This window comes from Rhinoraja longicauda, chromosome 19 (genome assembly GCF_053455715.1).
Source record: "Rhinoraja longicauda isolate Sanriku21f chromosome 19, sRhiLon1.1, whole genome shotgun sequence".
Lineage (NCBI taxonomy): Eukaryota > Metazoa > Chordata > Chondrichthyes > Rajiformes > Arhynchobatidae > Rhinoraja > Rhinoraja longicauda.
Genome location: NC_135971.1, coordinates 6,693,236 through 6,706,994, shown reverse-complemented (window position 1 = coordinate 6,706,994; position 13,759 = coordinate 6,693,236). Strand labels below are relative to the sequence as shown.

General features: G+C 48.3%; 2 protein-coding genes across 2 annotated transcripts in view; one reads left to right on the top strand and one right to left on the bottom strand.

Annotated features, from left to right (window-relative positions):
* Window positions 1–13,759, top strand: part of LOC144602510 (uncharacterized) — a 376,398-nt gene that overhangs the window by 278,910 nt on the left and 83,729 nt on the right. The window lies entirely within an intron of this gene.
* On the bottom strand, window positions 8,296–13,289 carry LOC144603021 (E3 ubiquitin-protein ligase TRIM39-like). The gene is made up of 6 exons (XM_078416148.1): window positions 12,879–13,289; window positions 12,693–12,788; window positions 11,612–11,845; window positions 10,924–10,946; window positions 10,718–10,836; window positions 8,296–9,926 (listed from the first exon to the last, which is right to left on the bottom strand). The coding sequence occupies exons 1-6, from the start codon at window positions 13,287–13,289 to the stop codon at window positions 9,214–9,216; spliced, it is 1,596 nt and encodes a 531-aa protein (XP_078272274.1). The 3' UTR covers window positions 8,296–9,213.

The following is a 13,759-nucleotide window of genomic DNA, read 5'->3' as shown; positions in this document are numbered from 1 at the left end:
GAGGGGGGGAGAGAGTGAGAGGGGAGTGGGGAGAGAGAGAGAGGGGAGAGGGAAAGGAAGAGGGAGAGGGGGAGAGAGAGAGAGACAGAGAGAGAAGGGGAGAGAGAGGGAGGGGGGAGAGGAAGAGGGAGAGACAGAGAGAGGGGAAGAGGGAGGGAGAGAGAGAGAGAGAGAGAGAGAGAGAGAGAGAGAGAGAGAGAGAGAGAGAGAGAGAGAGAGAGAGAGAGAGAGAGAGAGAGAGAGAGAGAGAGAGAGAGAGATGGTAATGAGGTGCAAGCGAGAGGATTTGAGAGTGAGAGGGTCACATAAATGAATGAGATAAGTGGGGAACTGGGGTGGTCTGAATGAGCCGAGTGAGACAGAAGCAGTGGTGAGGAATGTCAGGGGTAAACGGTGGGGAAAGTCGAGGGGGAACAAGGGGGAAAAAGGCCTGTTTCCGCGCTGTATCTCCAACCTAAACTAAACAGTTTGATTGTAAAGTGCCAAATGGCAGTCTTGATTTTGTTACTACTCTGTATTTGTGTATAATTGAAATAAAGCATTTTGGATGATTTTTTTATAAAACACAGGGCAAGGGTTAGATGAGGAATGAAGCTCCCTCTGCACTGTCCTGTCACACACCCCCTGGTAGACACGGAGAGAAGCCCCCTCTACCCAGTCCCATCACCCCCTCAGCAAACAGCAAACAACTTTGCAAGGCAAGGCAGCTGACCTAAGATAGACACCAAATGCTGGGGTAACTCAGCAGGACAGGCAGCATATCTGTTTGGACAGAAGGAATGGGTGACATTTTCGGGTCGAGACCCTTCATCAGAGTCTTCTCCTTCTCTCCAGAGATGCTGCCTGGCCCGCTGAGTCACTCCAGCATTTTGTGCCTATTCTCCGATTTAAAGCAGCACCTGCAGTTGATTCCTGCCCATGATGGCTGACCTAGTTTGCGTCTCAGTTTCCTGTTCACTTTGGGACTGAGGTAAACCACAATCGAGACAGGGAGGAAGATACCACAGGTTTTGCTTTTGCTGCTGAAACCGTTACATCTCAGAGCTGTGCTGAAGGTTGGGGACAATAGACAACTGACAATAGACAATAGACTATAGGTACAGGAGGAGGCCATTCGGCCCTTCGAGCCAGCACCGCCATTCAATGTGATCATGGCTGATCATTCTCAATCAGTACCCCGTTCCCGCCTTCTCCCCATATCCCCCGACTCCACTGTCCTCAAGAGCTCCATCTAGCTCTCTCTTGAATGCATTTAGAGAACTGGCCTCCACTGCCTTCTGAGGGGAGAGAGAGTCTTTGAGAGAGGGGGTCGGGGAAGGGGGTCAATGAGAGAGGGAGTCACTGAGATGGGGGGGCAGTTTCGGAAGGGGGTCTGTGAGAGGGAGAGTAGGTTTGGGGGAAGCTCGGAGAGTGGGAAAGAGTTTCACAGGGTCACAGGAAGCACGTACAAACTCCGAACAGACAGCACCGGTGGTCTGGATCGAACCCGGGTCTCTGGCGCTGATAGGCAGCAGCTCTACCGTTACCGCTGAAGAAGTGCCCCATCCCAAATGGTTGCCTATCCATTCCCTCCACGGATGCTGCCTGGCCCGTTGAGTTACTCCAGCACTGTGTATTTTCTTCAAAGGACCTTTCTGTAAGGTGGAGTCGCTGCCTCACAGCGCCAGAGATCCAGGTTCCATCCTGACTACGGGTGCTGTCTGCATGCTGTTTGTACATTCTTGAATGTCACAAAAACTGAGGAGCTGATTGTAGGCTTTAGAAGGGCCCAACATCCGAGGACGTACACGCCATTGGAGATAAATGGGATTACAGTGGATAGGGTGAGCAGCTTTAAATACCTGGGAGTCCACATCACAGAGGATCTGACATGGATAACACACATTGCCGCACTGGTGAGTAAGGCAAGACAGCGCCTTTACCACCTCAGACATTTGAGGAGATTCAGAGTCTCTCTGAGGATCCTTCAGTGCTTCTACTCTGGGGCTGTAGAAAGCATCTTGTCCGGAAACATCACAGTCTGGTTTGGCAACAGCTCTGCCCAGGACAGGAAGGCTCTGCAGAGAGTAGTGCGTTCGGCTGAACATACTATGGGAACTACACTCGCCCCCCTGCAATACCTATACATCAGGAGGTGCAGATCCAGAGCCAGCAACATTATGGGGGACCCCAACCACCCCAGCAACGGACAGTTCCAGATGCTACGGTCAGGCAAATGCCTCCGCTGTCACGCTGTGAAAACAGAGAGGATGAGATGGAGTTTCTTCCCACAGGCCATCAGGACTGTTAACTCTCATATCACCAGGGACTAATTTAATTTACTGTATTAATTTATTTTTTTCTATTGTGTTTTGTAGTTTAGCACAATCCGCAGGCATTGCCACTTTCATTTCACTGCACATCTTGTATATGTGTGTGACAAATAAACTTGACTTGACTTGACTTGACTCTCCGTGACCCGCGTGGGTTTTCTCCGGGTGCTCCTGTTTCCTCCCACATTCCAAAGATGACAGGTTTGCAGGTTAATTGGCCTCGGTAAAATTGTAAATTGTCCCGAGTGCGTGTGTAGGGTCGTGTTAATGTGCGGGGATCGCTGGTCGGTGCGAACTAGGTGGGCCAAAGAGCCTGCTTCTGCACTGTATCTCTAAACTAAACTAAACTAAACCTGTTACTCCTTGACTGACTGCCCGAATTAATTCCCGGAATGGTGGGACTGTCGTCTGTTGAAAGACTGGAGCGACTGGGCTTGTGTACGCTGCAATTTAGAAGGATGAGAAGGGATCTTATTGAAACATGTAAGATTATTAACGGATTGGACAAGCTCGAGGCAGGAAACATGTTGCCGATGTTGGGGGATTCCCGAACCAGGGGCCATGGTTTAAGAATAAGGGGTAGGCCATTTAGAACCGAGATGAGAAAAAACGTTTTCAGTCAGAGAGTTGCGAATCTGTGGAATTCTCTGCCTCAGAAGGCAGTGGAGGCCAATTCTCTGAATGCATTCAAGAGAGAGCTAGATAGACCTCTTAAGGATAGCGGAGTCAGGGGGAACGGGGAGAAGGCAGGAACGGGGTACTGATTGAGAATGATCCGCCATGATCACATTGAATGGCGGTGCTGGCTCGAAGGGCCGAATGGCCTCCTCCTGCACCTATTTTACAATAGGTGCTGGCTCGAAGGTCCGAATTGCCTACTCCTGCACCTATTGTCTATTGAATATCTTGTAGTGGCCTGGCCACAATATCATGTAATTTATTGAAAGCACTGTAGTGAAAGTGAAAAACAGAATCGCCAGCCCGGGAAGAGATCAAAATTCAAAATTCGAAGTATGGTTTCTGTAGATGGGCTATTGCATGCTAGCCAATCGTAGTGCTTATTAGTAGTAGTCCCACCTAGTACGTGCTTTATAATATTAAGAACTCGCCTACGTCAGGCAGTAGTAGCAGCTTGGAGCTGTAATGTACTACAGGTCCTATGATGTAAGTGCTTCAATAAAATGATGCGTTGTATTTTAGCGTGGACTTATGCACTTTATTACAGTTTCTACTGAATGTGCATCGCTTTTGCGCCACTGTAACTGGATAGACTCGGTTTGTACTCGCTGGAATTTAGAAGATTGGGGGGGGGATCTTATAGAAACTTACAAAATTCTTAAGGGGTTGGACAGGCTAGATGCAGGAAGATTGTTCCCGATGTTGAGGAAGTCCAGAACAAGGGGTCACAGTTTAAGGATAAGGGGGAAGTCTTTTAGGACCGAGATGAGAACGTTTTTATTCACACAGAATGGTGAATCTGTGGAATTCTCTGCCACAGAAGGTAGTTGAGGCCAGTTCATTGGCTATGTTTAAAAGGGAGTTAGATGTGGCCCTTGTGGCTAAAAGGATCAGGGGGTATTGAGAGAAGGCAGGTACGGGATACTGAGTTGGATGATCAGCCATGATCATATTGAATGGCGGTGCAGGCTCGAAGGGCCGAATTGCCTACTCCTGCACCTATTTTCTATGTAACGTCAAAATATCGTAAGTCGAGTAGTGTCTGTACTTGCCCCAGTCGGCAGCTATGATGCCAAAGAGGAAATGGTCAAGAGCTTCACGTTCCTGTGTAAAGGTCACCAAGAAAATGTCTCGGGTCAACCACAATGAAGCTATGGCAAAAAAAAGTACCACAGTGTCCATACATCCTCAGGAGAGAAAGGAAGTCCGGAATGTCCCCAACAACTCTAACCAACATCGACGGACGTGGGAACAGCTCTGCCCAAGAAACTGCTCATAGTTTCGAAGTGAGTATAGAAGTTGGGAAGTCATGTTGCAGTTGTATAAGACGTTGGTGAGACTGCATTTAGAATATTGTGTTCAGTTCTGGGCATCATGTTGCAGGAAAGATATTGTCAAGCTCGAAAGGGTTCAGAAAAGATTTACGAGGATGTTGCCTGGACTAGAGGGTGCGAGCTGTAGGGAGAGGTTGAGTAGGCTGGGTCTCTATTCCATGGAGCGCAGGAGGATGAGGGGTGATCTTATAGAGGTGTACAAAATCATGAGGGGGTAGATGCACAGAGTCTCTTCCCCAGAGTAGGAGAATCGAGGACCCAGAGGAGGGTCGGGGGGAGACTCGGGCAGCTCGGCCCCGGAACATGTTCAATCCACTCGGCCTCGGGCACAGGTGGGCGGCCAACTGAAAGCTTGTCCGGGGGTTCCCTCCCACCCCACCCATCGCCAACTACAGCGGATGAACAACAAACACCTTTCGTTGTGTTTTTGTCCGGTTTGGAGAATTTGGTGGGTTGGAGGGGTCTGCGTGAGGGGACAACGTGTGTGGAGAGTGAAGCGGGTCGAGAGATAGCCAGAGGGCAAGGATAGATGGGGCGCTGTACATTAGATACATTGCTGGTGGAGGGGAGGGGGAGAGACGTGTCAGAATATCATGCGAAATGTAGAACTGGCATAGAGCAGGCGCTGGGTCGTTGGGTGGCATTGTCATGGTCATACTGGAAGGGGCAGATGTGATGGGCCAGGTTACCAGCTCCTGCTTTCTTCACGGCCAGAAAATAGGAACATGAATAGACTTGGCCCCTCGTGGCTGATCCTCTATTCAATGTGATCACGGCTGATCTCGGTTGGCACCGATTCCTCTTCTGTGTGAGTTCCCTACACACCTCAATTCTCCACCTTTCAACTATTAATCTGTGTCCCCTTCGCGTATTATGCAATTATCTAACATTGGGGGAACTTGCTTAGTTTAGTTTAGGTTAGTTTAGTTTATTGTCACATGTATCGAGGTGCAGTGAAAAGCTTTTGTGGCGTGCACTCCGGTCAGCGGAAAGACAATGCATGATTGCAATCGAGCCATTACAGTGTATAGATACGTGATAAGGGGATAACGTTCAGTGCAAGGTTAAAGTCCGATCAAGGATAGACCGAAGGTCACCAACGAAGTAGAGAGCGGTTGAGCACAGCTCTCTGTCTGTGGTTGGATGATTCAGTTGCTTGATGACAGCAGGGATGAAACAGTCCCCGAAACTGGAGGTGTGGGTTTTCACGCTTTCAACAAGCCAATGAGGTACAAAATTCGCCTGAAGGTCGGATTCTGAAGGGGGGGGGGGTGGTGGTCGAGGGTTGCTCCTCAGAATGGAGACCGACGGCAGATGGTTTTGCCGCAGGGCTCGGTGCTGGCTCAAGTGTTGACAATTTTTCGTGTAAACGATTTGGATGTGTATGTAGGTGGCGTAGATGCATAGAAAATAGGTGCAGGATTATAGGCCATTCGGCCCTTCGAGCCAGCACCGCCATTAAATGTGATCATGGCTGATCATCCACAATGTAACCCCGTTCCTGCCCTCTCCCCATATCCCTTGATTCCGCTAGCCCTAAGAGCTCTGTCTAAATCTATTTTGAGTGCATCCAGTGAATCGGCCTCCATTGCCTTCTGAGGCAGAGAATTCAACAAATTCACAACTCTCTGGGTGAAAAGGTTTTTCCTCATCTCAGTTCTAATGGTTAGGCAGCTTGAAATGAGACTAACATTGGTTACAAAAAAATGTTCCTGGTATGTTGGATAGTGGCAATGAACGGGTGATCGAGAAAGGATCGACTGGGCTAATATTCACTGGAATTTAGAAGGATGAGAGAGGATCTTACAAAAACTTCTTAAATTCTTAGCAGATTGGACAGGCTGGGGATGCAGGAAAAATGTTCCCGATGTTGGAGGATTCCAGAATCATTAGTTGACAGTTGAAGAATAAGGGGTAGACCATTTAGGACTGAGATGAGGGAGAACTTTTCACCCGGAGAGTTGTGAATCTGTGGAATTCTTTGCCACAGAAGGCATTGGGGGCCAATTCGCTGCGTGTACGCAGGAGGGCCGAATGGCCTACTCCTGCACCTATTTTATATGTGTCTACTTTCTATGATGATATTTTGGAGAGTGAATGCATTCATCTGGGATGCAACAAGATTTGCATGAACTTGGCCAATTGGGGGATGAAAGGCTGATTTATTTAACTCGGATAAAGGTGACGCAAGTTGGTAAGGTAGGCCAGGGCAGATTTTTCACATTAAAAAGTTACGCCCTGTGTTATTTTTAGCAGACTGCAGAGGCATTGGAATGCAGACGCACAGCTCGATGAACATTGCAACAGGAATGGGCAGGGTGGTGACGAAGGCGTTTGGCACATTTGCTTGTGTCCGTGAGGGTACGAAATACAGGATTTGTTACAACTGGACAAGCGACGAGTAAGATCCACACCTCCAGATTCAGGGACAGTTTCTTCCCAGCTGTCATCAGCCAACTGAACCATCCTACCACAGCCAGAGACCAGTGCTGAACTACTATCTACCTCTTTGGTGACCCTCGGACTATACTTGATCGGACTTTGCTGGCTTTACTTTTGCACTAAACGATCTCCCCTTATCATGTATCTATACGCTAGAAATGGCTAGATTTCCTGCTAACTGGATAGGACGCAACAAAAGCTTTTCACCAAAGATAATAGAGCAGAGCAAGACAGGCCACTCGACCCTAAAAACCATAGTATGTCATGGTGCCATTTTACTAGGCAGACACTTGCAGAAACGTCTAAAAAGAAAAAATACAAATATCTGTGAATTTATAGATGAGATATATTCTGCATTTTTATGGTGTCATCACACATACTGTTCCCCCCAAACACTGATTACACTGCGAGAGGAATAGCGAACGGCGGGTTTTGCTTACTAAGATCGCGGATGTTATGCTCCTTTGCGCACTACACTTCAGTATAGGCAATTTCGACGGAGTGGTTCATCTTGCTCCTCTAGTATCTTTGCTTTTCACTGTAGCTCGGGGCACATGACAATAAACTAAACTGAACTGACTGCATTTATAGTACCTTCCCCCTCACCTCCATCCAGGGCTCCCAGCCGTCCTTCAAAATGAGACAGAGCTTCACGGTCACCTCATCGACTGCATTCTATATTTCTGGTCATGCCCGGTGCACATTCGTGTGGATCCCGACCATTCGGCTGAACACTTGCACTTGGTCCGCCAAGGGCTGCCGGATGCCGACCATTTTAACTCCTCTTCCCATTACCACGTTGACCTTTCTGTCCTGGGCCTTCTCCGTTGCCAGAGCGAGGCCATAAACAAACTGGAGGAACAGTCCCTCACATTCCCAACAACATCAATAACAAGGTGCAGCAGGACTGACAGGGTCAGGGCAAATTCCGACCAGAGTCTCGGAATGCCAACTCAGGTCCTCTCTCCGTAGATCCTGCCCGACCAACTGCGGACCCATCCCAAGCCCACTTGACTATCGCAGCTTTGCCCACCCACACAACAGAGGTCTGGGGTCAGGCAGAAAGGGCTGAGTCAGAGATTTTTCAACCCATTTTGTTGGGAGTTAAGAATGCTGATTACAAGTCTGGAAGATTACGGACATGGGGGATGGAATGGCAACATTCCTTGACTGAGGAGCGAGGATTATTTACAGACATTGGAGTCAGGAAGAGAAGTTGTGGGGCCCGCAGTTTAGGAAGGGAACGTCGTGAGAAGTGATCTCGATGCAAATTCAGATTAAGGACAAGTAAGAATTTCATACTCCGCCTCGGTATACATAACAATTAAAAATTCATGACTCTTTCTCTCTCTTGGGCTGAGGGCTGCGATTAAAGTTTCCACCTGGTGGATTGGGTAACAGAGGGGAAGGAACAGAGGCAGATAATCAGAGAGGAAAACAATGTAAAAGGGGTTGGTTCATCGAAATAAAACCACCTTACAATATTGTGGTTCAGTAGATTAACACAACAGATAAATTTAATACCTTGTTGTTGAAGTTGGTTAATTCGCACGACCAGTAACATTCACAAGAACCGAATAGAAAGGTTGCGTTTTTGTTAGAATTATATGATTGGTGCTTCTAATACTGCAAATGAAATCAGCCCAAAGCTCTTTGGACGGTATAGCTTGTTTTTAATCTCTGTTTACGAATGTTCCTGTCTGCAAATTGACTCCTGCGTTTTAGTTGCCGTTCGTGGCTGTACTTCAATGAGATTTGCGCCTGTAAAGCACTCTGGGGTCTCCTAAAAGGGATGCGAGGACGTTGTGTAAATGTAAGTGGGTTGTTGCTGTGCGCACTCGATCTTGGAGGGAATATTCCATTTCCGATGCGCAAAAACAGGGGTATTGGAGAGACAAAGTAGCCGATGGCGTCCGCGGGCTTGGAGTGGACATTGGTCACTCGCGTTTTCTCTGAAACGGAGACAGAGACGGCGGGAAAGCGAAGCGAAGGGAAGAGTCGGGGCTCGAGCAGAGGAAAGTGGGAGCTGGTGGGAAACTGGCAGTGAGGGAGATGAAGCGTTAAAGCGGTGAACGAGATCAGGAAGCAGCGCCGATACAGGCGACTGAAACAAGGAATGTTCTCCGTATCCTGCAGAGAGACAGGCAGACCCTGAGCACAACGGGTCTCACCTGGAACCGGGATTTCGGTTTGAACCCATTCTTTCAAAGATCCGTTCCGAAGAAAACGACTCTGTTGTGTGGAGAGCAAATGTTGCAAACACGCTATAAATTCTCTGAATCTGCGGACTTTAGAACAAGGGGGAGCCCGGAGCTCAGGACCCGCCGCCCGCGGGAAGGGCGATTGTTTCAATCTTTATATTGTCACAAAAGAAATTTCTGTTCCGTTGCCGGACGCGGTTAACGCGTTAAAATGAAAAGATCGACAGCTCTGATTCCACTTGCTGCTTATTTCGCTCTTCCCACATTTACATTCCCCCTAGTTTTATTTCTGCGCTCACTGGGGGTTTTACGACGTGGAATTTGGGGATTAAATGGGAGCCGTTCAGCGCCGACCTGTTGTCCACTGGGTTTCTGCCCCACATCCCCTGAGCCCTGCTCCTGACGTCGGTCCCCGGACCCGACCCTTTTCACACCCGGAGCAGAACCGGAGCAGATTCTCAGCCACTGGTTTTCATGCCAAGTCTTGAAGAAAGGATAAAGTTTCTCGGTGAATTTATTCCCAGTGAAGGTGTGGAGATGGGACTTGGTGTCCGCGTCGTAAAATGAAACTGTCCCGGACTCGTAACTGAGATAAACTCCCACCCTCCCGGGGATGGGACGGGCGGGGAGACGGGGTGGAGCGGAGGTGACTGCATCAAACTCGTCACCCCACCGCTCGATTCTCCAGACTCCAGTCTCCGGGGTCAGTGTGTCCTCTCCCTCCCTCTCCACAGACTCTGCGGCGACTCCCAGACTCCAGCCCCGACTTCCCGCCACCTCCACCTCCCAGTAATGCCTCCCCGATGTGAATCCCTCCGATCCCAGTAAACACGCCCGGACTGTAAACCTCTTCCCGGTGTCAGGGCGCCTCCTCCGGGTCCCGGTCCATCTCACGCTCTTCCGATCCTCAGACACCTCGAGCCCCGGATGCGCTGTTTCCATATCCAGGGTGACGGAGACTGGGGGGAGAAGCAGAGAATCAGAGAGTCCCCGGGGGTCGGGGGGAGACTCGGGCAGCGCGGCCCCGGGACCGGGGGAGAGGCCCCTCGGCCACAGGCGCTGGCGGGCGGACAACTGAAACCCTGCCCGGGGTTTCACCCACAACCACATCGAGTGGACCCGTCGTTTTTAACCGGGCTGGAGAGGGGGAAACGGGAAGTGGCGGGGCTGGCGAACGAATGTGGAAAATTAGGATGAATGAGAGATTGCGGACGGGGATGGAGAAATAAGGCGGGTATTCAAATATCTTGCCCGTAGATGGCAAGGGAGAAGCAGATTGGAAGCTGAGGAGACTGGTGTGAGGGGTAATTAGAGGTGGTCAAAGAGGAGGTAGAGATGTGTGGTGGAATTGCCGTGACCACACTGAACGGGAGTGGACTGGACGGGCGAGGCAATCTGCTGCTGTTTTCTTGTTTTCATGAGTGGAGGATGAGACTGAGGGAGGGGTGGCTTGGACCATGAAAGGATGCAAAGGTTGAATAATCGGCTGTAAGATAGAATGCGTGGAGACTTCGGTGTTTAACGTCGCTGGAAGAGAGGTGTTCACGGGTGGACTTGATGTGCCTTTACATCTAAGAACACACTGGTAAAAAGATGCGCCTTTACATCTAAGAACACGAGTTGGTAAAATGGACCCATAATTGGCTTGGTGGTTGGAGGTAGAAGGTAGCGGTGGAAGGATGATTTTTCTGCCTATTTTCATGTGGGATATCAATTCTCTCAAAGAGTTGTTAAGAGATATCAGTTTTACCTCGCTTGATGATGTCAGATGTTTCTCTCAATGCCATGTTGTAGAAAAAGGTGCGATCAAACGTTTCAATTGGCAACGCGTCATCCACCACCAACATTGGTTTGGCTTCATCACTAAACCTGCAAATATTGAACAGCTGGTTATAAACTGAGCATTTGAGCTGTTCTTTTCAAACATACATTGTTTCAGTCAAAAGCATGACCTACCTCGTCTTGCGACCAGCTACCTCCTGAAATAAATAAAACACAAATGTCAATAAACTGAGATGGATCGTCATGATCCCGATAGCAGGTATTTCGCCAAATTACTGCCAAAAAACCCTCTGATTATTCACATTTCCAAACTCTTTGCCCGTGCCACACAGACAGAAAGTGGATATTCCGGTAGAGACATCGAACAAGGGGGAAAGCATGAGGAATGGTGATGAAAATAGGCGCCATCATGCAACTTATGGGTAAGGACCAGGCAGGTTGTGGGATTTTACCTGGAGAAGATGTCAGAGAAAATGGGACGGAATATTTTAGGATCAGAGTTGGATTTAAATTTGTCTGGGAGGATGGAAATATTATCACTACTTGTGGGGGGAACAAAAATCAAAGCTGAAATGTAAGATGACCTTTTGATAAATTCCATAAGAAATGCAGCAAAGAGAACATGGAACTCACAGGACGGACTGAAGACAATATTGCAGATAAATTTAAGTTGAGGTGGGATAAATACATGAGGATTCCTGGAATTTGGGGCATTTTTGGCGGAAGTGATGATTGGTTGGAACAGATGGAACATTGACCCAATTCTGAATTACTGGGAAATGCGGCATTTATTTCAGAAATGTAACCCACCATTTTGTGACTGTGCACTTTCACTTCACCAAACTGTAGTGTAACCCCTCACCTTCAGAAATATCACGCCGTCCTTGTGATCTATCTGTTCCTGTAACTTTGAGAGTTCGTCCTGAATGGACTTTAAATTCTCTTGAATCTCTTGAAGATTTTTCTCCATTCTTTGTACAATCTTCTTCTCTTCATCCCGGATCTCCCCCAGTAAGCTCTGCTCTTTCTCAGTGAGAATCTGGTGCTGTTCAGCAAACTGGGATGTGATCTGTGACTGAAGGTTGTGTGACTCTTCCTGTCAGATGAAAGTTTAAAATCAATATATTGTGTCACTCTGCTGTGTTTCCTCATGACATGGAAGGTGACATTTGGCTAGTGAATATCGAGTCCTGCAGTGCCGACCAACATGTCAATGCTGGGCTCTGTACGTATCTACACTAATCCCATTTACATCTATTTAATCCATAGCTTTCATTACCGTGGCAATTCAATATCTCGTCTTAATAAGTCTGAAATAGTTGGTGAAAGAAACGTACAACCACATCATTCCCTTTCCCCCAGTACAGTTCCCTGCAACCTGTTCCATTTCATATGTCCATTAACCCTCACTGGATAGAAGCAGGTCGCCAGAACTAGCAGACAGCAGCACCACTTAGAATGTCAGACTTCACAGAGTCATACAGCAAGGGGTCATCTGCGCTAATTCCACCTGTCCGCATTTCGCCCAAATAGTTCAAAAACATTTCTCTCCACGAATTTGGTCAAATACCTTTTAAATGTTGTTATGGTAGCTGACTCAATGACCTCACCTCGCAGCTCTTTCCATGTACCCACTACCAAATTTGTCCTTCATGTTCGTTTGAAATCTTTTCCCTCTAACCTAAAACCTATACCCTCACTTTCCTGATCCTCCTACTAAGGGTAACAGACTGACCATCCAACGTATCATTCCGTTTCGTGATATTATACACCTGCCACAGTCCATTCTTCAGACTACTGCGCTCCAGGGAGTAAAGTCCTTGGCTGCTCAACCTCTCCCACGAGTTTTGGCCCTCGACTACTGAGCTCTATAGAGGTGCCAAATTATTACACACATCGCAGGGATGAAATGTACACAAGAACATTAAATCGACAGTACAAACCTGAACTTCAGAAATGCTCTCTTTCTGTTCCTCCTCCGTTCGCCAGATCTCTGATTCTTTCCTTCTGAGAGATTCGAAGGTAGATTTCACCTGACCCTGGGGTAGGGTTTTAAATCAGAGAATAAAATTGTCAGAAAATAAACAAGACGTCACATAATGATGTGATCAGAATCGGTTTGCTTTTACCTTGTAGATTTCAACAGCTTCTTCTATCAGCATGAAGCTGTGAGACTTGTGTTCCCGCCCAGCTGCACAAACCACACAGATCAGTTTCTTGTCCGTTTCACAAAACAGCTTCAGTTCTTCCTGATGTTTCTCGCAGAGAAGTTTACTTTCCTTCTCTGTCCGATTCAGGCTCAGTTTTCGAGCTTTCTCAGCCAGTCTCGCCAAGGCCCGACTAACCCTGAGGGTGCGGTCTGTAAACTCCTCTCTACATTCCGGGCAGGAGTTTCTCCGCTCCCTGTCCCAACTCTGTGTGATACAGGAGCGGCAGAAGTAGTGCCCACACTCCAGTGACACCGGATCGGTGAAGAATTCCAGGCAGATGGGACAAACTACCTCCTCGGTTAAACTTTCGACCGGGTCTTTCGCAGCCATTGTAACTCCGCCTTTTCCTGGTTCAGTGTTTTCCACTGCGCGCGCTGCCGTCTCCGGCAATGACCTTATTTGGCTGCAAGTGTTCAGTGTGAGGGAGTCCTGGCCACTTCCAACTAATCACTCGAGGGAGGGGTCACTTAGACATTAAAGCGGCCTGAATAAAGACGAAAGCGGAGAGATTGCCCTGGGATTGTCTAAGGCAGGACAGAAAGGGACAGGGACCAGCGCTAAGGAGGTGTAACTGAGGAGGCGTTGCACCTGTTGGGCAGTGGAACCCGCCGCCCGCATCTCCGTTCACAGCCCGGATCAGGATGGACGGGAGACCTCCCTCCGGTCTTATGTTAATCCACAACAATGCACCTGTCTCTCATGCACCAGTCTTCGGGGCAATCTATCTTTGCGTGTATTGTTTAAAGGATATTATATGACCCTTTAACATTTATTGAAGTTTGCAAAGGTTCACTTTATCT